Here is a 23,128-nt window from a genome sequence, read left to right on the forward strand (position 1 = left end):
CGCACTCCCGCCCCCACCAACACGCGGCCGCGCCAAGCACACGGTATAGGTGTCGACCAGACCCGCCCCCTAAACCCAGGAGACCAACATATGGAAGAGAGATCTAGGGAACGCCACCTCAAACCCTCTGGGGTTCTCAGTCTCGGACCCAGGAGACCCAACCCTAACCACTCGCCCAGGATGCAGCAGGAGGGATGTTAGTCGGACTTCAGAAAGAACTTGTTTGCTGCCTGTTAGGTCTACTGCCCGACTCGGGGTAAGAGGTTAGACGGGATGAAGCGGGACTGGAGGAAGTGGGGGACAGGCAACCTTTGTGCCCTTGGCCAAGGTAGAAGAGGGCCCAGGTATTTTAAGAAGGCGCCGCTAGAGCTATTATGGCAACTGCTTTCCTTGGGAATGCCAGGGCAGGCAAGTGGTGACCTCGGAAGGAAGAAGGGGTCTGTTCGGGCGGCCAGGGGGCGCGAGGACGTGCGAGGCGGGGGCTCGCGGGGCTCACCGCGGGGAGGGGCGGCACGGGCTCCGCGTGGTGCTGAAGGGGACAGCGCCAGATTTGTCGCACTGCGCAGGCGCAAAGGCTCAAACAAAATGGGGAGGGGGAGGAGGCGCGCAGCCCGAAGTGGTGCGCGGCCCTGTGGTTCTACCTTAGCAGAGGTCGGCCCTCCCAGCTACTCCCTCCCCAAGCTGGCTGAAGAAGAGGGAGCAATTCCCTCACCCAAGCTGACCCTCTTTGATCCTTCCCGGCGAATAGCTTTTCCCTTCTCGCTGCATTGGGGGATGGGGGAGTTTGGAAGGGATTCTGGGAAAACCAGGAGGCCTGAGTTCTCTATCCCGACTCGCTTGACCCTGGACAAGGCGCCGACTCTCCAGGGCCTCGGCTTCATCTTTAAAGTGAAGCGCCCGAACCCCTGATGAGATCATGAACGGGAAGTAGTTTTCGCTATGAAGAGGCAGGTGAGGCGGTTGCGCGAAGGGAGAGGGCAACCCTCCTGGGGGGTAGGGGGGCAGCTCTCAGCGACAGGGTTAGCCCTCGGCGTTCTTCACACCCTCCCCACCAGTGGTTGATGGGAAAAGCACTGCTCCGGGGGTTCCTCGGAGCCGACCCTGGAACTAGGACCTGGGGACGCGATGAGAGAGCAGCCCCGAGTCTGAGCCTAGAGCTCGGGGGCGTCACTGCCCCAGGGTGGGCCGGCCCCATATCCCACAACTAAGCCCCCAGGCCAACTGAGAAGCAGTACTCCCGGCGGGCTGAGCTGAGCACTAATTCTTCTCAGGACTGTAGACCTCCTGGGGAAAGGAAAGGGACCCAGCCGGAGATATAGTCCTTCTCAGCGCCCCCTACATCTCTCTCCCCAAGGTGTAAACCCACTCCAAATCATCCGGGAATGGAAGGGGCTGCATAGTCCTGTACTTCAAAATTAACCACAAATGGGAGGTTTTGGCAAGTTGGCTTGATGAAGAAAAGAAAACTCTAGCTTCGCCCATTCAATTCATTCTCCAATTACTGGGCACCTACTACGTGCCAGACAGAGGTGGAATAATTTCTCCCCTTTTTCAAAGTCGCTAAAAGCGACCAGAGGGCATAGGGTAGGACCCGAACTTGGAGTCCTGGCTCCGCCCCTTCCGTATTTGGCTTTGCCTGCTCTTCCCATCACCACTTCACTCAGAGGCGGCCACTGGCCCAAGACGAAAAAAGAAGCCAGTCTCTGCAGCACCATCACGTTTTCCAGCTTCAGGTCTCAGGCCACGTAGCTGAGGAGAGCTCTGATGTTACACCACCGGTCTGTTCCGCCCTCAGTTTCGGGATCCATCCTGAACGCTTTCAGATAGGATCCTCAGTGAGACGACACTCGATTGAATTGGTCTGTCTCTACAGCCCAAGGAGGCGGGTTCGCTGCGGCTGCTCAAAGGCCAAAGCGAGAAGACCTTATTGCGCACGCGCAATAGACAGCCGATGGAGCCACCAATGGAGCCGTCCGGAGGGGAGCAAGAGCCGGGAGCCGTCAGGTACCGAGCACCGGAGGGGCCGACAGAGAGAAGGATCTCGGGGAGCGAAGCTGAACCAGGGCCGGTTTGGGGGCCGCTTTTAGGAGGCGGGGCGCAGGAGCACAACGGAGGCGGACTAGCAAGTAACAGCGGCCCGGGGCCGCCGCCGCCAACGCCCCTTTACCCGCAGGCTCCTGGACCTGCCCTGGGAAGACGTGCTGCTCCCACATGTCCTGAGCCTGGTGCCGCTGCGCCAGCTGCTCCGGCTGCAGCGCGTCAGCCGGGCCTTCCGGGCACTAGTGCAGCTGCACCTGGCGGGGCTTCGCCGATTTGACGCCGCTCAGGTGAGCCAGGGGCTGGAGCCCCGCCCCCGTCTGGGTACCGCCCCCGCCCCGCCCCCAGCCCAGCTCCCAACCGGGCTGTTTACCCTTCCGGACCCCCTTGGGCCTCCAGGAATGGCCGGGAAGCGATCTATCCAGCGGGAAGTATTCTCAAAGGGCGAGTACTGGGTATCAACTCAGAGGGCGCGTGGGGTCTCTCCTGGGAGGGCAGGTGGCAAGCCCCGAGGGCAGGCTGTTGCCGGGAAAGAACTCAGGGCCGGATAGGCAGCGCCTGCCCGGGCCCCGGGATCAGCTGAGAGTCGAGGTGCCTCCCCACCCGCAGGTGGGTCCGCAGATCCCGCGGGCTGCATTGGCCTGGCTGCTGCGGGACGCCGAGGGGCTGCAGGAGCTGGCGCTGGCGCCGTGTCACGAATGGCTGTCGGACGAGGATCTGGTGCCGGTGCTGGCACGGAATCCGCAGCTGCGGAGTGTGGCGCTGGCAGGCTGCGGGCAACTGAGCCGCCGCGCGCTGGGGGCGCTAGCCGAGGGCTGCCCCCGCCTGCAGCGCCTGTCGCTCGCACACTGTGACTGGGTAGACGGGCTGGCGCTGCGGGGCCTTGCCGACCGCTGTCCGGCCCTTGAGGAACTGGACCTCACCGCCTGCCGTCAGCTCAAGGATGAGGCCATCGTGTACCTGGCGCAGAGGCGCGGCGCGGGCCTCCGCAGCCTCTCGCTGGCGGTCAACGCCAATGTGGGGGACACCGCTGTCCAGGAATTGGCTCGGAACTGCCCAGAACTCGAGCACCTCGACCTAACCGGCTGCCTCCGCGTCGGAAGCGACGGCGTCAGGTGCCTGGGCCTGGGGTCGGTGGGATGGGAGGAGGCAACACTTAGCCTCTGGGTGTAGGCGTGGGCTGTAGTTGCCAAAAGGCAGAACTGGGGTTTCTGGATCTTTCTGCTACCACGGCACCCCGATTCTGAACAGGAAAGGCCTCTAGAATTGCCTAGACCAGAAAGCCCACAGTTTAAAAACTCTTTGAATCGCTATTTACACATTGGGAGATTTCACATACAAAGTCAGATTTCTGGCTTTTCTTCAACAAGTGGAGAACCTTGCAATCCCAGGTGGAGCTGAGCAGCAGGTTCCCTCTTTAAGAGACAGGAAGTCTCCGGTTCACTGGAGACATTGAGTGTATGACCCCAACCCAGGCCCCCTCCCTCCTGCATGGAGGGAAAACGTATGCCCCAAGTTGGAGGGAGACAGGGGCTTGACTAACGACTCCATGCCCCTAGCCTCACCCCCCTCCTCCCCCAGGACGCTGGCCGAGTACTGCCCAGCGCTGCGCTCACTGCGGGTGCGGCACTGCCACCATGTGGCCGAACCCAGCCTGAGCCGCTTGCGGAAGCGCGGCGTGGACATCGACGTGGAGCCGCCACTGCATCAGGCCCTGGTGCTGCTGCAGGACATGGCCGGCTTTGCACCCTTTGTCAACCTGCAGGTCTGACCCACCCGCCAGTAGGGCACAGCTGGACTGTGTGGCGGGGGCTGGCTATGAACTGTAGGGAAACTGGACTGTGGGGGCCTCTGGTGAGAGACCAATGCCCTCCCCACCCTGGAGTTTCAAATAAAGAGCTTTTTACCCCTTCTTGCCTGGCGCTGCTGCCCTGTTGGAGACAGGGGATGTGAGATTGGGAGAGAAAGTCAGACAGACACAGTACCCCAGCACCCCAGCTCTGAGGCAGAAATGACCAGAGTGCACTCACACCTTCTTGGGGCTACCTTTACTGTGCCCATGGGTAGCTCCAAGAGGAGGTTAACAGTGTGGAGAAAGGAAGTACAGAAGGGGGACAGGAGTTAGGGCCGACCCTGTGTGGGGGTGTAGGGCTCCTGCATCCCTCTGGGATCTGAGACTAGAAGGCTCCGGCAGAGTCCAGTGAATGCCTCAGTGGAAGCGGTACTTTCTGGCCGGTTTGAGGTTGATATATGTGGCCTTCATCTCCTCAGCCTCAGGGTTCCGCACATCTTTGAATCGCTCCCCTTTGGTGCTCACTACCTGGTTGTCGATGTATCGGATCAGCTTCTTGGGGGCCTGTCAAGCAATCAGGCAGTGAGTCACAGAGCCCAGGAGACAGTCCCACCCACTCCACACCGCTAGCAGCCCCAACCCTCTCACCTCCCTGGGAGCCATGGGCCGGTGAATCTTCTGATCCTCTGCACTATCCACCATCATGTACCTGCCAAAAACTGGCTGGGTGAAGTTCCTGCCACCCTGGGAAGACCCTCTAAGGCCCAGCTTAGCCCAGCCCAGACTTACTTCTGCAGGATGAAGGACTTCAGTTCATCCTTTTGGGGGCCTCTGAGGCGCCTGGGCAGGTCCTGCAGAGAGGGGAAGCCTGGTCTAGGTCCTAGGGCACCAGCAGGAGAAGCAGATAGGGAGAGGCTAGGGATGGGGGCTTAACACTAAGGTAGGGTGTAGCTGAGGCTACATGGGCTGGGGGGCATCTAACAGAGGATACCTGGTTGGGGCCATCCCAGGCTGGAGGCCCTTCCTCTTTCCCCTCTACTAGCATCTGCACAGCTTCTTCCAAGTCCCCCCGAGCTTTGGCCAGCACCCACTGGGCCTGCTCCACCGAACAGGTAGGGAACACCTCCAGGAGTACATCCACCCCTGGCAGCAGCTCCTCCTCGGTGCCGGCTGCCTGTGGGCATAAATGTTGACAAGAGGCAGTACTCCCTCCTTTCCTGCCCCCTTGCTCCCTCATCGGTACCCTCCTCTAGCAGTACCTCATCTTGAGTATCCCCAGCAGCAGTAGGAGAAGACCTAGTCTCTTCTTTGAGCTTTTCGGGCCGCTGCAGGGGCTCTGGGGAGATGAGCACCTGACCTTGGACCTCAGAGCTCTGCGGTTGCAGGTTCTCTTAAAGAGGCAGAGAGAGCATCAGGTTTGCCAGGGCTTTGGGGGTTGGGGGTTATGAGCCACCCGAGTGCCTGATCCCCAGACTCACCTTTGTTCCTGGCACCACTCAACTGCCCTGAGAGCTTCTGCATCATGTCCCCTATTGTAACCCTAAAAAGACAAGGAGGGTGGTAAGAAGACAACTCTGCCCGCCCTCCACAATCAGCTAGCCCCCCTCCTCCTCTTGGCTCCAGCCAGGCCCCACCTTGGAATGTGGGCGAAACCAGGCACGTAGGCTTCCATCATCTCTGTGAAGGCCTCCATATCGAAGTTCTCCTCTGACGGGCCTGAGGGGCCCAGGTCCTCCAGGACCCCGAGCACATAGGAGAAGATGACCTCATCCAAGCCGCTGCAGGAAGGGGACAGGACAAGCCCTGGGTAGGATACTGGATACCTCCAGCACCCCCACCTAGCCTGAGACCCCAGCCCTTGGCTTCACGGGGTCCATGAGCCAGACCTCAAGGCTTGAGGCCAGAGTATCCCACCCTCCCTCAGAACTTTGGGTTCCCATCTATCCAACAAGGGTGACAGGGACAGGATAAGAGGAAAGGCCATACCAGCAAATCATAATCAGCCCTCCCCCACCTCAGGAATAGCCAAGTGCTTCCCACCCCAGTCTTTCCATTGACCAGGGCCCAGAGTACGGCCCAGCAGCTCCAACCCTGGCCCTAGCATGATCCTTCTAGGAGAGCTGCTTCTACCTGAGGTCAGCCTCTGGGAGGTGCGTCTGGACAAAGGCAAGGAGGGCTGCACTGACAATCCTCTCCAGCTCCATGCTCTCTCCTCTTCTGAAGGGACACAAGATGTTGGTTTGTCAGGCCCTCTTCTGCCTGCCCCTACCCACTAGGCCCAGGGGCTGCCAGCTCCTCCCTCCTGCCCTGCTATGGAAACCATTTGTTGATGCTGCCCATAGCTTCCAGCTCTCCAGCCCTCCCCCGCTCCCTCAAGGAGAGCCACAGCCCCCTCCCTGCCTGTCTCTCCACCTCCTCCAGCCTGAGACAGGGCAGGGCACTGTCTCAACAGAAGGCCTCCAGAGTGGGGGTGCCCCTCGCCCCTCCCCCTGACCTCTCCCCATCTCCCCACCCCATTCCCCAGCAGCAGGCCCAGACCCTCTGGCAAGAAACCAAGGTCTTGGAGTCACATGCCTCCTGGCTGAGGAATCTCATCATTGAGAGGGCCACTTGGCCCCCAAATCCAACCACAAGTGCCCCATTGTCCAGCCCCCCAAGGAGCAGGCCTCAGGATAGAGCACAGCCCTTCCCCCACCCAGAGTGGGCCACCCACCCTCTGCACAAAGGGGCTTTTCTGGCTCTGGGGCCCAGATAGAAGGGGAAGTCTTTCATGAATTCTCTCTTCCTGCCCAATCCTTGCCCTTCCAGCAGCTTGGGACTATCTCCAAAGGACTTTCCATCCTCCTTCCCAAGGTCTACAGAGACCTACAAGATTTGCCTACCTCTCCAACCTCACCACTCTCTCTCCTCACTCACTCCACTCCTGCCCCACCAGCCTCCTTGCTGTTCCTCAAACTTGCTCAGCTTCTTCCTACCTACTCCCCAGACATCCACATGGCTCACCCCCTCACCTCCTCCAGAGCTCTGCTCAGATGCTGCCTCCTCAGAGAGACCTTCCCTGGCTAACCTACCGAAAATAGCTATTCCTCATACTCCCTGATCCCAACCCTGCTTTATTTTCTATATAGCATTTGCCACAGCTTAATGTTATTTGATCTTTATTTGCCTATTGTCTGTCCTCCCCCATAGAATGTAAGCTCCAAGAAGAGCGAGGTGGAGGGACTTTGTGTTATTCATTGGTATAGCCTTTACACCTAGAAAAACGCCTGCACTTAGTAGGTACTCAGTAAATACTTACTGACTTACTTCAGTCCCACCTACATGCTTTTGGCTCTCAAAAGTCTGTATTTAGGAGTCAGGAACATGTAGGTGGGAAGGAATCCCATCATTCCCCCTCGGAAGACTCAAGAGGCACCTCAAATTCCACCTACTCCAAATTCATGATATCCTCCCCATCTGTGTACATCCCCTCTCCAAATATACATCTCTTCCTGTTTCACCGGTTGACACACCATTCACTCACTCAGCTGCCAAACCTGAAACTTGGGGATTACCCTTGATTTTGCCCTGTCTCAGCCCCACCTGCTGCATTCTATCAATCACCAAGTCCTAGATTCTATGCCCTTATTATTCTCCATTCTAGCAACTTCTCTCCAACTCCAGTCTCGCTTCTCCTCCCAAATCTTTCCCAGAATTTCTTAGGCTAACGTCAAGAGTTACTTTTTCAGGTTTTGGTCTAATTAGGTTGAACCATATGAGCTTGCCAATACTGCCTGTTTTTGAGAAGGAAGGAAGGAAGGAAGGAGAAGGAGAAGGGGAAGGAGGGGAAAGAAGGCGGGGGGAGGGGGAGAGGGAGAAAGGAAGAAAGGGGCAATTTCTTATGGTTTCACCTAATATTTGCCTTTTCAAGCAGCATCACTGTTGGTTTCTGAGGCACCACACTCTCCTGTTTCTCTTCTACTTCTCTGCCCCCTCTCCTCTACTGCCCTCTAAATGTGGCAGCAAAGCTCAGGCTCAAGGCTGCCCCTCCTCTGTCCTCACTCTGCACCCTCTCTCTCTAGATCTCCAGAAGATCTCATCTGGGCCCACATCTTTATGTACCAACTCCATGTCACCAATTCCTAAATGTCCAACCCTCCAGTCCAGTCTACTCCTCTGAGCTACAAAATTGTACATAGACCTCTCTGAAACTTCCATGTGGATGACTTAACATGTCCCAAACTGACATTCTCCCAAACCTTTTACTCCTCCAAGGCTGTCCTCAGTAAATGCACATCTATGCAGCCAGCTGTTCCTGCCACCGTCTGAGAATTAACCTTGACATCATCCTACGCCTTGCCATCCCATATCCAATCAGTCTCCAAGCCCTGATCATTATCTCTCAACACATCTACTTCTCTCCATCTCTGCTCCCACTCTGCTCCATCTCTTGCCTTAACTGCAAGAGCTTCTTAACCCTTCTCCCACTACCATCTTGGCCCCACAAACCTATTCTCCTCAAAGGTCATAGTTGTGTGATCTTTACCAAAAATCATGTTTTTCCTGCTTAAAATCTTCCCCCTAGGGCGAGCCCGGTGGCACAGCGGTTAAGTTCCCACATTCTGCTTCTTGGCAGCCTGGGCTTCGCCAGTTTGGATCCCAGGTGCGGACATGGCACCACTTGGCAAAAGCCATGCTGTGGTAGGCGTCCCACGTATAAAGTAGAGGAAGATGGGCGTGGATGTTGGCTCAGGGCCAGTCTTCCTCAGCAAAAAGAGAAGGATTGGCAGTAGTTAGCTCAGGGCTAATCTTCCTCCAAAAAAAAAAAAAGTATAAAGGAGCCGGCCCTGTGGCCGAGTGGTTAAGTTTGCACGCTCCGCTGCAGGCGGCTCAGTGTTTTGTCGGTTCGAATCCTGGGCATGGACATGGCACTGCTCATCAAGCCACACTGAGGTGGCGTCCCACATGCCACAACTAGAAGGACCCACAACTAAGAATATACAACTATGTACCGGGGGGCTTTGGGGAGAAAAAGGAAAAAAAAAAAAAATCTTCCCCCTTCCCTTCAGATAAGTCCAGATTCTTTTTGTCGCCTTTGATTCAGGGCCTTACCCCTGCCTACATCTCTCCAGCCTCACCATGCACCACACCCTCCCTGGCTCATTCCTCTCCACCCTGGCTTTCTTTCAGTTTGCCAACACTCAAGCCCTTTCATGGTAAGGGCCTATTGTTTGCTCTGCCTAGGCAACCTTCCACCTCCACCCCTTCATTTGTCTAACTCCTCACCTTTCAGGTCTCAGTTTAAAATTTCCTTCCTCATGGCATGCTGCCCCTGACCCTCTAGAACTGGTTTGGTCCCTTCCATCTTACACCCTCATTGCAGACTGCACTTTTCCTTACTTAGCAGCACCTTTCACAGTTATAATTAAGTAGTTGTTGGGCAATGTTTAATGTTTCCTCTAGTTGTTTCATGAGAGCAGGCGCTACACACCTGGCTTATTCATCAAAATACACTCAGTATCTCCTGTGAAGTAGATAATCGATAAACAGTTACTCCCTGCCTTACAGATGAAGAGACTGAAGCTCAGTGAGTATAGTGACTTGCCCAAAGTCACCTGGCTTGACTGTGGGAGTCAAGATGTAAATCCAAGTTGCCTAGCTGACTGCATATTCTAGGGGCTACTCTGGGGATGGGGAGATAGCAAGACTCTCCAGTGGGTTGAGACAGGGCTACCATCTACGATCACAGTTCCCTGGTCCCAAGTGGCAACACAGAGTTGCTGTGTTAGCACAAGGGTCACTTTGGACAGCAGGACTGAGAAGCCCTAGCCTACCAGGGGGATGCCTGCCTCTTGCTCCAGACCCCAGCATGGGCCCTGGGGAGGAGCAGAACTGCTCAGACCAGGCATACCAGATCCCATCATGCAGCTCTCCCAAGAGGTCAGCCCCCTGTGGAGACCTACATCCACGCTGGGTTACATCAAATCCTGGCTGCTGTCAGTTGCTGACAACCTCTGCTGGGACAAAGGCCCATGGATGCTGCATGAAAGCTGGGTTACTAGGGAAGAAGCTCTCAGGAATGTGTCTGATGCCTCTAGGTTTCTAACCAAGGTCTGGAGCCAGGGAGTTGTTACTGGGAAACTCCTCACTGTGCCCAAGATAAATGTCTTCCTCCCCTGAGCTTTTGCTCTAGCCTGTCTCCTAAAGGAACATCCTCCCGCCTCCTGTTCTTGGGCTGCCCAAACTTTATCCAGCCTTCAAGGCTTTCCACTTCTTACTTTCACCCTTCTCCATTCCCCTAGCCTTCCTCAGCATTTCTTTCCTGCCCAGAGTCTTCTCCTCCACAGTTCCTGAGTCGGGGAAACTGCAGCCTGAGCAGCCAGCCTTCTTCAGGTTTAGAACATGCTACCCAAGAGACTTTTCAAATTCTAGTTGTAGCCTACAGAACTCCATTACTTTCTAGGGGCTCCAAATCAGGGCTCACTGGTTAGTGGCACTCATAAAATGTGATTGTCGTCTTGTCATGAGTCCTGTTTAAACATGTCTGATGATGCTAATAACACCTAGCATTTACTGACTGCTTACAATGTGCCAGGGATTATTCCATGCACTTTACATGTATTAATTTACCTAATCCTCAAAATAACCCTAAAATATAAATACTAATATTATCACATTATCCCATTTTACCTAAAAGGAAATGGAGGCACTGAGAAGTTAACTAACTTGCCCAAGGTCACAAAGTAAGTTAATGGCAGATTTACACCCAGGCAGTCTGGCTCCAGAACCCTCACTGTTAACCACTAACACTACACCACCTCTCAGGATGCAAACCGTGTGGCCCCAGCCTATATTCTGATCCTCCTCTCCTCCATGGCTGGTCCTCTTGCCTAACTCAGAATCTTTGCTCATACCATTTCTCCCTACTCAGAACGTCTTTCCTTCTGCCTCTCATTCTGCAGGACTCACTTATTCCAGGCAGCCAACCCCAACTGCCCATCCTCACTGCCCCCAGCTGGCCTGAGAGCGTCCTCAGGACCAAGCACATCTCCAGATGCTTGGTATAGATCCTCTGGACAAATTTAAGTGAGACTGAGGTTAGGAGTACTATGCTGTTCCCTTGGGGAGGGGAGGTGCTCAAGGTGGAGGGAGAGCAGAAAGCCATGTGGGAGGAGTCCTGGGAACTCAGAGGATCTAGCACGGAGGTCTTCACTGCTTGTCCCAGCCCCTATGAAGCCCAGCTCCTGGGGCCCTAGTCCCATAACGCAGGTTCCAGAGGACATCATTGTCCCCTGAGCCCCAAGTCAGGTCTTAGAGGCGCCAAGGACACAGGGGTACAAGGAATTCCGGCATCCAAAGTCAGGCGGGAGCACAAACGCGGGGAGGAGGGAACACAGGAAGTGGGACCGCGATGATGGCGGACCCCTGAAGCAGGAGCTCGCTAAACAAGCTAGCGCGGTACCCGTAAGGGTTCAGAACAGTGGGCTAGAGGGCACCGGGATGCGGTTGCGGCCCTAGGGGACACATGACGAGGGAGGCCTGAGCAAGCTGGGATGTGCCTTGATACAGGCTATGGGAAGAATCAGAGATGGGGGTCCGGCGGGCCCCGGGGGAGGGTGCCGTGGGGGAACACACAGAATGGGTACCCTGGGTCAACGCTCTCCGCGACTCTCCTAGCCCTGGGTCGGGGGCTGGAGGGGAAATCACCTGCTCCGTCGGGCGCCGCCGGCGACTTGTCCCGCGCGGTGCAGCTCTCATCCCCCAGCCCCACCAACGAGATCAAAGGCGGGGCCCAGAGCGGTTCCCTTCTAGAAGCGCAGCGGTAGCCATTTTGGAGAAGGGCAAGTGCCCAAAACTGGGCGGGGCCTCTGCTCCCACTCTCGTTTGTCTCCGTCTTTGGACCCGCTTGGCGGCGGCCGTTTTTCTTGCGGGTAGGGAGGAGTTAGGCATGGAAGTGCTGCCAGTGGGTGGAGTAGCAGCGGCTGATTGTATCCCCGCCTAGTTCCTTGTCATCTGCTAGGGAGCGAGAATCTTTCGACCTCACCCAGAATCTTCCCGTCCGCCTTATTTCCTCACCCTAGAATTTCTGCCCTCAAATCCTATAGCTTTCTCCCCCTCTCCTTGTCTTTCCTGTCCTTCCACAGACCCGTTGCTGCTTGGTTGGACCTGGTGTTCTTCCCCAAATCCCAGTGTCTTTCCCCCTTCATGTCCAGTTCAGGTTTAAGCCCTGTCACCCAATGAACTCTTAGGTGCTGATTTCCCCACCCTGTTTGTCCCTTTTGCATTCGTTTAACAGCAATGTCCCCTCAAGATCAGGGTGGGTTACAAGGGTCTGGGTCTTGGAACTGATATCGAGCCTGAAGTGAGTTCACTCACCCTCGGAGCAAAAGCCAATCTTTGACATAAGGTGTAGTGGAAGAAAGTAGGAATTTTATTGCAAAGCACTGATCAGGGAGAATAGGCAGCTAATGCTGTAATCCAGAACTCTCAAAAAGCTACAAGCAAGGGTTTTTATTTGGGGTTTTAGGTAGTGCAGGGGGAGCTGACGTTCTTGGCGCTGAAGTTCTAAAAGTCCTTGCACAGGCATGATTATCTGTTGCACACGGTGGAGTTTTGGTCTGTGACATCCAAAGTTTACAATCAGTCATTTTAGCTTCTCAATGCTAGGGCAAGAGGCTTAGGCAGGCAGGAGGCTGTCAGCAAGTTTCTCTGGTATCAGTGGTCCTCCTGCTGTTCTGCAAGGCAAGCTCAGAAACCTTGGTTATTTTGTTTCCCACATTAATCTTGTGGGTACAAGGCACAATTTCACCTTAATCCAGCGAAATTTTGACTGCTTCATCCTCAGTTTCAATGCCCCCCTCTCTTTTGATCATTCCTCAATCTTGGGAAATGGGGGTGAAGACTGCTCTAGCTGCGTCTTGCTGTGAAAGGGCAAAGTTTGAGGTCAGAGAAATGAAATTGTTCTACCTTTATTTAAAAAATATTCTTGGGTACCAGATGGGGGAGAGTGAGGTATGTTCTGCATGACTAATATTTTACTACTCTGATCAATGTCTTCAGAACAACACATAAGTCCACATTTTATGATTACATAGACAACCACACATATTAGCAAAATACACAACCAAAATTTTAGTATCCCCTCCACAATGGACCTTACTCCTTGGGGAATCCAGGAGAAGAGGCCTGTAAACCAATCAAGGTTAGGGCCTGAAACTTCAAGTGAAATCTGATGTAACTAAATAGCATGCTGTTTAGTAGTCCAACAAGTAAGGTAAGAATCTGAGAGTCATTTATTATCTTTAGGAGACTGTCTTCTGTATAGCAACTTGAGGTCTATCAGAGGTTCATTTGTCCATTCAGAGAAGTGAGTGTCTAGAGTATGAAGCCAGCCAAGATTTGGGTGATCCTGGTTGTGATGTTCTTCTATGGCATGGTTTCTGTTCCCTTGTGGCATTTCTTGTATGGTCCCATTCAGTGGGGAAGAAGTTGATCTTCTGGGTGCTTGTGTTTTCAGGACTTTAATAGGATTCAGTCTCCACTACAAAGATGATGCAGAGGAACATCTGACAGCGTCTAGTTCCTTAATTTGAGTTCTCTCTGGTTCTTTTGGATCATCTCCAGAACATAGGAAGGGTCTCCCAAAGCTAGGCCTATATTCTGTAAGCAAGTAACCAGGTACTTAATAAGAAGCATTTCTAGAGAAACAAAACGAAAACAAGGTTAATGGGTGGAGCAAATTATAAATAAATTCCTGAGCCCAGGGGATGACCCGTCAAGATTTATAGATGTCAGGGTTGAAGTATCCCCTGCAGTTTGAAATGTCTCTGATGATGTCATCAGGTGCTCAGGCAAACTTTTTGAGTGGTTTATACAGCAACAGGCATGAAGATTTTCTAAATATGGGCTAGCATGGTGTTCTCTCTTAAGTTTACATCAAGTTGTCAAGCTTCAGTTTGCAGATAGAAAACTAAAATCTCAAATACAATTAACAGAACCAGAATCTAATATCCACAAATGTGTATTATAATTTCTATTGAAACACAATTTTTCTCTCTAAAATCACCCTCATTTTTACTGAAGATAGTCAAATTAAGACTGATTGGTTCACAAAATAAGTCTAGTTTCAGTAAACTTGAAACCATTTACAAAACTACAGCAGGAACAGCAATTGATCATAGAGGCTCCTTTAAATCTGCTTTGATGGAACATTTTGTAAGGAATCTCAGATTGAACTTTAAAGGCCTCTTGAGGCCAGGAAAGCCAAGCGAAGGACTTGTCATCAGATTCTGCCTGAAACACCTACAGATTTGGGTGAATTCCTCTCTTCTCGAGATCCTTCAAACACCCTTAGGTTCTTGCACCTGCCAGGGAAGTGACCTTCTTTACTCACCTGGTAAGGTTCCTGGGTATCCTGTTCGCAAGGTACCAGGCCAATATTTCCAAGTGGCTTTATTTCATAAAGACAACCTTTGTTCCTCAAAAGTTATATGGTCATATCTGAGTTTATACACTTTTTTCAAATATGACATTCCAGTCAAAGTCGGGGTAATATAACCAGTGTTTCCACTTGTGTCCTACTATAAGGAGAACAGATTCTTATTGAACTTACGTAAATACCTGTATCACCATAAAAATAAGAATACTCACTCATCAAGAGTTTTTAAATTCTCAAAGTATCAGGTAGGGAGAAAGAGATAAATGCTTCAATTCTGCTTACAAATTGCTATAAGGCATAGTTCCTTAAGAGAAAAGAGGGGCCGGCCCTGTGGCCAAGTGGTTAAGTTTGCGCACTCTGCTTCAGCGGCCCAGGGTGTCACTGGTTTGGATCCTGGGCATGGACATGGCATCACCCATCAAGCCATGCTGAGGTGGCATCCCACATGCCACAACTAGAAGGACCCACAACTAAATAATATATACAACTATGTACTGGGGGGCTTTTGGGAGAAAAAGAAAAAATAAAATCTTAAAAAAAAAGAAAAGAGTGAAAAGAAAAAAAGATTTTCTTAAATCTGAAAAAACAAAACATTAAGAAATCAGCATATTTCAAACAAAAAGTCATAAAAATTATGACTCATCAATTTATTCAGTCTCATGTAATAAATTCTTTTTTAAATTTATTTTTTATTTTTCCTTCTTCTCCCCAAATCCTCCCAGTACATAGCTGTATATTTTAGTTGTGGGTCCTTCTAGCTGCTGCATGTGGGATGCCCCCTCAGCATGGCTTGATGAGTGGTGCCGGGTCCATGCCCAGGATCTGAACTGGTGAAACCCTGGGCTGCCAAAGCAGAGCGCATGAGCCCAACCACTCAGCCATGGGGCTGGCCCTTGTAATTAATTCTTGATCCTGATCTTCTGTTAGCAGTTTTACGAGGCCATTGGTTTCTCCATGAGAGTTCTGTAATTTTTTATCCAGCTCAGTTTATAATCTGCAAGTTTATCAGAAACCTGCATTCTAGAGCAAGTGTCAGAGTCCTTTCCATGAATCTCTCTAAAGATGAAACACATCTGCAAAAACATCAGAGTAAAACAACAACTGTCTGCAAATAATGAAACATTAAAAAATGGCAATTGACACAGACACTTGACCATTTCTGTGACATATAACAGTTTGAGATAACAACCAGAATTATGACTGATAACCAAGACAGGTCAGAATTTTAGGAATGTTGTATAATTTTTAAAAACACTGATATTAATAACATTTTCCCCCACAAAATAATGCCAGGAAGGTTTATCATCATTTATATGACAATGCTTCCCATGTAATTTAACACACCAAATAGGTCTAATTATTTTAATATCTCTCTTTATAGAAAGAGAGAAGACATTCTTTGAGAAGACCCGGGGCCCATTGGAAATTCTCAAAGTTCCTTTTTAAGTCAAAAGAAAGACGTTACCCAGGATTTGAACCTTGGGAGAATTTGTCAAAAATATCAAAAGGGTTTAAAACACTTGGTCAAATAGGAAACAATGCTTACTTATCCATTCAATCAAGGTGACAACAGAAGATGTCAAAGGCAAATAGAGAGAGTTTAAACAGATTAATAATTTTTTTTAAAACCTTAATAAAGAGACCTCAGTCTTTTTGAACATAAGAAGTTATTTTAACAAAACATAGATTTTTTTTGCCTTTTAGGTAGACTCACTCAAAAATAAAGAGAAATCTTTTATAGCCTCTTTGTCAAGAGCAGACCAAAAGTTCAGAAAGATCATCCTTTCAAAAGAGAGAAAGCCAAATGCTAATTTTTCACCAGCTTACGCTTGATATTGAAACTCATTCATTTAATTGAATTCATTTAAATCTCAGCCAACTTGACCATGCACAAAATTCCTCAGGGTTTTATGTCCACAAATCTTCTGTCACTTGCTTTTTACATTCAGCATTTGTCCCCTGTTTTCTTTCCTTTTTTTCTTTTCTAGTACTTTAGGACAAATTTATCTTTCTTAAGAAAACTAAGAAAAATACCTCTATTCTTTTTACCTTCTTTCATGAAAATATACATTTTACTTTCCTTGTATACGGAAATATGTACTTTCTCATAGAAAATTCCCCATCATACATGAAACATGTTTATCAGTAAATCTAAGCATCTTTCAGTTTCTCTGAGATAAGAAACCAAAGGCAGACAAACCTATGCTTAGTAATCAATTTCTAATATTTTTTATTACATGGAAATGACCTAGATACTCAATAAATTTCTATTATTTAATTTAGCAAAACTCTGAAGTTTCAAGTTGCCAAAAAGATTTTGGAAGCTGTTTTTCAAGTACACAGACCATAAAACACAATTATTGCACTCAAAAACTTTTACCCATTTTCATCAATCTAAGTCATTTATTCCCAACAGTTAGGTTTAGATTACTCACAGAAACTTCATGTGACATTAGAGCAGTTAGCCATCATTTTAAGATGTTTTAAATACGTACATCATAACACATAATTATTGTTAAAAAGTTCCCCAAAAAACTTTCATCCTTTTTGCACCTATTTAGTTTACCTGTTCTCAACAATTATATTTAGGTTGCCTACAAAAACCTCATGAGACATCAAACAAAATTAACTATTATACTAAGTTATTATTTTTTGCTGACAAATTTTGTAATAGAGATAACATGTTTGTATCATATCCAATGTTGATAACGCTGAAATCACATTTATTTCAATTAAACCAACAAACTTAAACAAGCTCTTATTTGCCAAAGATCATTTTATATCATGTTAACTTGAAAGACCTCTGGGCTAGTTTCTATAACATTTAGAAAAAATTTATATAAGTGCTGACTTCAAGCCAATTAAATAGAACTCCTTCAGAAATTATACCATCCAGGGGCCGGCCTGGTGGTGCAGCAGTTAAGTTCGCACGTTCCCCTTTGGCGGCCCGAAGTTCGCCGGTTCAAATCCCAGGTGAGGACATGGCACTACTTGCTATGGTAGGAGTCCCACATATAAAAAGTAGACGAAGATGGGCACAGATGTTAGCTCAGGGCCAGTCTTCCTCAGCAAAAGGACGAGAATTGGCAGCAGATGTTAGTTCTGGGCCAGTCTTCCTCAAAAAAAAAAGACAGAAATTATACCATCCAAGAAAGACAAATACATAGAGAGACTTACACATATAAACATACAGATAAACACAAACAGAGATCTTCAAAATTTTAGCCATGTCTCTGATACAAAACTCAAAAGAACAGTTGGATCCAAACTGTGCCTCTGGCAGATGAACCTGTTCAGATGGCCAAAGATCTTTACAAAAGATTCTTTTCTTTTCTTTTTGCTGTTAGGATCCTTTTAAGAGATGTTTTAAAAGTCATTTTGTCTTTTAGAAGCTTCTTCATATTAATCAAAGAACACATTTAGGTTTTGAATTCTCTCTCTCTTAACGGTGACCCTCAAAGTGGATTCATCTGAAACAAGGTTCCCCAGAATGGCCATTTTAAAGTGAAATCTCCTTTAGCATGTTTAACCAACATTGCCTGAAGGATGGATGTATATGCTCTTACAATATCAGGCAGGGGAAACTTTCACCAGTGAGACACAATGTTTATCCCCACAACATAATCTATCAAACAGGCAAAAGAGATACAATCATTTCACAAAAAGCCCACTTAAATATACCAATTTTTTTTACAAGGTTTTATCTTTATTTTATCAACTCTTATACCTCTAATCATAGCTTCCATTAAGATTCCATTAACAAGGGGAAGCATTCCCAGCTAGAGATAACATCCATTCCCAAAAAACACTCAGGCAAAGTTGACATAACCTCTTTATAAAATATTAGCTCAAACATTTTAATCTTTATAATTTTATCAACCTTAGTGGCTTAACTGTTGCCCCAAATGATGGTTGGTCAGATTTCTCATTGTAATTTCTGCCTTCTGGCTTTTTTTCCCTCTTCATAGGTTCATAATTGAAAACATTCCAATTTTGCAATATACACCCTAGACGGCTGCCACGGGGAACTGAATCTGAGTTCCCATTGTGGCACCATTCACACGCACACATATCAAGACAAACGGGGCCAAGAGTTCCTCTGTGAGTGAAAAATCTCTAGTCTTTTCAACAAATTGGGGTCCTCCATGAACAAACTCCAGTAACCTTGAACAAAACCCCTGAAACGGGCAAACAAATGAAAGGAAAAATAAGATTCCAGTCAGTTAACAAGGAAACTCAACAAAAGGATCGTCCATTGCAAACCAAAGCAAATGGAGCCCAGAGGGCTGCCAGGTACCCATTATTTCTGGCTGGTCCTGTTGGAAAAGGTTGGCACAAAGACAAAAACAAAAACTGCCAGCTACTTACAAGAGATGTCTTCCCAAATCCCCAACCTTGCTTCTTCCACCACCAAAAGCAAAAGTGCCGTGGGCCAACGATGTCTGGTCAGCAGCCAGTTGCTTGGGGTTGTCCCTGAGACAAGGGGCTCAGGCAGCTGCAGGACAGCCTCCAAGAGAGGCCTTTAGCCAGAGGCTGGTGTGCCAGAGGTGAGACGTCCACATTGAACACAGTCCCATCTGGGTCGCCAAATTTGATATCGAACTTAAAGTGAGTTTACTCACCCATTGCGCAGCAAGCCAATCTCTGACACAGGGTGTAGTGGAAGAAAGTGGGAATTTTACTGCAAAGTGCTGAGCAGGGAGAACAGGCAGCTAATGCTGTAATCCTGAACTCCCCGAAAAGTTACAGACAAGGGTTTTTATTTGGGGTTTCAGGTAGGGGAGGGGGAGCACGTGGCCTTGGCGCTGAAGTTCTGAGTCTTCTGCACAGGCATGACTATCTGTTCTATGTGTTGCACACAGTGGAGTTTTGGTCTTTGAAGTTTAAAGTTTACAATCAGTCATTTTAGCTTCTCAATGCTTGGGCAAGAGGCTTAGGCAGGCAGGAGGCTGTCAGCAAGTTCCTCTGGTATCAGCGATCCTTCTGCTGTTCTGCAAGGCAAGCTCAGAAACCTTGGTTATTTTGTTTCCCTAACCATGTGGGTACAAGGCACAGTTTCACCACAATCCAGGGAAATTCTAACTCCATCCTCAGTCTCAGGACCATGGAGCCTGGTTTGGATGGAGGGAGGGCAGCAGGTGCTCTGAGTGAGGATGCACCTGAGCCCAGACCCTGGATGGCCTGCAGGCCATGCCTACCCCAGTGCCTTCATGCCCATGTTGGTGGGGCTTCTCATTTAAAACAGGGCAGCTGAACTCCAGGACCCAGCAGGTCTCAGCTTCCTCTTTTCTGTTCCTGCCACCTCAACTTCCTGGTTCTACCCTGAGGGGAAGCCCGCAGTGGGTTGTGAGGAAAAGAATTCCCTTAAAGGATAAGCTAGTTCATCTCCAATCAGCAGGGATGAATCCCTCTTCAGAGCTAGTCCTCTTGTAGGGTGCTGGGGACTCAGAGACTGCGCCTGCCCTTAGGAGCCCACAGCCCAAGGTAGAAAGTTGCATCCTTTCCCCTAAGGACTGAGGCAGTGCCAAAATATGGAGAAAAAGGGGATCCCTGCTCCCTCCTCCAGTCCTGTCCCTCACTGCAGGCTCCCACCTCCCCACCAGGGTCCTCTGGCCTCAGAGAGAGCAAGATGTTGGCTGCTGAGGAGAGGAGGCAGGAAAGGGGAGGGAGGAAGGAAGGAGCCCGTTTGGCGTCGCGTCTCCCATAAAAACACACTGGTGCTGCCAGCCTGGCGCTGCTGGGGTTAATGAGGGGTGGGGTAACAGCCACTTTGAACTCTGGCCAGGCAGGCCCCTGGGAAGGGGGTGATGGGTAGTTCAGTCAGGCCCCGGCCTCTGCCAGCCCTCTAAGGATATGGCCACTCCTCCCCTCACCCAGCCCCCCAGCCTCCTCCCCCTCCATTGCACAATACCGATGACTCTTCTCTCCCTACCACCCTCATTACGGGAAATTTCAGGTTTCCTCACTAGAACTGTCCCTAGTTCTGGCCCAAGACCCCTGCAGCCATCGCTGACACTGCGCCTTTCCCTCCTCCCCGACTGCCTGTTTCTTGGATGCCAGTTGGATGTAGCTAGATAACATCATCGGAAAGAACTTCCCGAGCTTTTGGGGAAGGATGATGGGAAAGATCACTTAGGGGGAGCCTCTCAACTTCCAACTCAAACTCTGGAGGGTCCCAACTCTGTGCAGCAGGGGTCAGGTTCTGGGGTCAGAGGAGAGAGGGTGGGCTAAGGAGAGGGACCACCACAGACACAAGGACACACACAGACTATAAGGTAGGGGCTCCAGGGAACACTCTCCTGCTTGGCATTCCACAGCTGGCCAGACCTTAAGCCGTTGATTTTCCATCCCCTTGGGTCTTAGTCTCTCCCTCCCCAAGACAGGAATAGACTCCACTTGCCCTTTGAGTGCTGCTTGAAGCCACACGGGGTGAAAGGAGGTCCGTGATGGCTCCTCTCTCTCCATTCCCTCAAAGGAATTCTGCAGCTGGTGTTTGGGAGCCTGGGTCTCCTCATCTGAGGGGAAAAGCTAGAAGCCTATGCTGAAGCTTCCCCGTGCACACCGACGCCTCACCATCCAACCTCAGAGAGAAATTAGGCTCGAAGTAGGCATAAAGGGCAGATTTCTCAGACATTAAGAGCAGAGAAAGAAGCCAGCTGGCTGGTCTCAACGGGTGGGAGGAACTCAGTCAGTGACTGAGTTGAGGAAGAGGATTCTTCGAAGGATGGGGGGGGGGTGGGTGCTGGAGAAGTGTCCCCCCTCTTGCTTGAGGTCAGAAAGGGCTCTTTGGGCAGGGTGCCCAGCCCTCCCACACCTTCCTCCTTTCTCAGAAGAGCCAGGATGGGGCAGGGGTGGGAGTTGGCTGGGGCGGGGTGGGGGCCCTATTTAAGGAGCACTCTCTGAGAGCATCACTGCAGATCCAGCCCCAAGAGCGAGAGGAGCCTTCACTGGTAAGTGCGAGCCCCTTTCTCCCAACTAAAGCAGGGTGGGGGTAGGGTGGCTTCTGAGCCTGCCGGCTTGCCTTTCCCTCTCCAGGGATAGGCTCTGCCTTGTGAGTGGGAACAGCACCGCAGCCCTCAGTTTAACTCTCCAGAAAGTGAAAGTGTGTTTCGGGAAATCTTTCCCTTCCACTGCCCTGCCTATTCCAGGTACTTCAGATTTTCCCTTCAGGTGTGGAGATTTTCAGGGAGCTGGGACTCCTGGGCCCCTATGTTGGGGATCCACATTTTTGGCGTCCCCTTTGGCTCAGGAAGCCCCTCAGCCTCTAGAGAGATGCCCTTCTCAGTGTACATGTTCTGGCTCTTCCCCCAGTCCTTTGCCCCTCCAGCTCGACATCTGGCTCCACCAGGAGCATGTCTGGGCAGGAGATGATGGGACTAACTCCCAAGTACCTATGGAATCCCTACCTGAGCCCCTGAGCCCCCTCCCCTCATGTCCTACATCAATTCCTGTTGGAATTTAGAGAACCCTTGCCCTTTCCCTAACTGTGGGGCCCTATTTTCAGGTCCAAGCTCAGACCCTCCCTGGGATAGGAGGAATCTTGTAATCCCAGGTTCCTCATCTGACCCATCCTGGAAATGGGAAAAATTCCCAGAAGAGAGCATGGGAGGGCAGCATCAAGACTGAGAGAACTTTGGCCACCTGGCTCTGAGAACTGAATTCCATAGGCTGTGAGCTCCAGCAAATGCCCTAGGGACTCAGTTCTGGTGCCCGGCTGTGCTACACCATCAATACTGAGGTCAGGGGGAAGCCGCTGGCTCAGGTTCATAGCATCCCAGCAAGGCGCTCCTCCAGGCACCCATCCTGCCACTGGGCAGATCTTTTAATAACTGCAACTTGGGTTACTCTTCTGCTCAAAGACTTTGATGGCTCCCCAAACCTCCTTACCTTGCCATTAAAGTTTTTCCACGTAGAAGCCTGATCTTCCATTGCTCCCTGCTCGTAACCTGCCCTCCATGCTTTTACTCATGCTGACCCTTCCTCAATTCTTCCGGGGACACCTCCTTCCCATCACTATCCGTTGGAATCCTATACATCCTTCAAAGCCTCTCTCAGATGCCTCTTCCAAGAAGCCTCTCTCAACTCCCCAGCGGTACATATTATCTTCTGCAAATCCCCCCACTCCTCTCCAGTGGGGCTCGATTCATGAGCCCCATAATATCTAGCCCAGGGTTCTGCACATAGTAGCTGTTCAATAAGTGTTCCTTGCATTTTGCTGAGTGTGTCTCATGTATATGAGAGGCACTTTGGTCTAGAGGTTAAAGCTAATCAGATTTCCCAGTTGCATTTTCCACGTGTGACCTTGGGTAAGTTGTTAACCTCTATAGCCCTCAGTTTCCTCATCTGTAATAATTATATCCACATCAAGCTTTTGTGAACATTAAATTAAGTGAGCTGATAGTTTCCATACAGGGCTTTAGCTCAGTGCCTGCACATAGTAGGTTCTCAGTTAAGTGTGTGAGGTTGTTATGATTCTTATTATCCTCCCTTAAGTAGAATGTGAGCTATCCAGTTGGGAGGTAGGATAGGACTTAAAATTTGTCAGTCAGGGTTTATTGAGTGAAGGGCTCCAGACCAGATGCCAGGGTTGGGTAACACTGGGGCCAGGAGGAAGAGGCCATCAGGATCAGGGTTTGGTGGTCCAAGCCCTGCTGGGATCTAGGAGCTCTGGATTCTCACCTACTGTGTGACCTTGGGTGAGTCACTCCTTCTCTCTGGCCTTGGTTTCCAAGCATAATGTACATCGAGGGGGTTGGGCCAGGTGAACAGTAAGGTCCCTGGCAGCCCAGATGTTTTATGAGTTCTAAGCTTCTAAGGGTTCAGTTCAAAGGAAAGATCAAAGAAGGAAGCATCTAGGCTCCCTGCAGGGCTCCCTTACGTCT

General features: G+C 50.3%; 2 protein-coding genes across 3 annotated transcripts; one reads left to right on the plus strand and one right to left on the minus strand.

Moving 5' to 3' along the window:
- Window positions 1-78: 78 nt before the first annotated feature.
- FBXL15 (F-box and leucine rich repeat protein 15) lies at window positions 79-3,942 on the plus strand. Its single transcript, XM_046651965.1, has 5 exons — window positions 79-1,778; window positions 1,874-2,004; window positions 2,174-2,327; window positions 2,647-3,152; window positions 3,619-3,942. Exons 2-5 carry the CDS (start codon window positions 1,952-1,954, stop codon window positions 3,806-3,808), a joined length of 903 nt encoding a protein of 300 aa, XP_046507921.1. The 5' UTR covers window positions 79-1,778; window positions 1,874-1,951; the 3' UTR covers window positions 3,809-3,942.
- A 128-nt stretch (window positions 3,943-4,070) lies between these two features.
- On the minus strand, window positions 4,071-11,660 carry CUEDC2 (CUE domain containing 2). 2 transcript variants are annotated; one of them, XM_046649356.1, is made up of 9 exons: window positions 11,516-11,660; window positions 5,960-6,046; window positions 5,464-5,607; window positions 5,308-5,369; window positions 5,089-5,219; window positions 4,821-5,003; window positions 4,619-4,680; window positions 4,478-4,538; window positions 4,071-4,393 (listed from the first exon to the last, which is right to left on the minus strand). In XM_046649356.1, exons 2-9 carry the CDS (start codon window positions 6,031-6,033, stop codon window positions 4,247-4,249), a joined length of 864 nt encoding a protein of 287 aa, XP_046505312.1. In that variant the 5' UTR covers window positions 6,034-6,046; window positions 11,516-11,660; the 3' UTR covers window positions 4,071-4,246. The 2 variants fall into 2 exon arrangements, with proteins under 2 accessions (XP_046505312.1, XP_046505318.1); XM_046649362.1 differs by having other exon boundaries at window positions 5,960-6,043; window positions 11,516-11,576.
- Window positions 11,661-23,128: the final 11,468 nt, after the last annotated feature.

The sequence above is a fragment of the Equus quagga genome, chromosome 2 (genome assembly GCF_021613505.1).
Source record: "Equus quagga isolate Etosha38 chromosome 2, UCLA_HA_Equagga_1.0, whole genome shotgun sequence".
Lineage (NCBI taxonomy): Eukaryota > Metazoa > Chordata > Mammalia > Perissodactyla > Equidae > Equus > Equus quagga.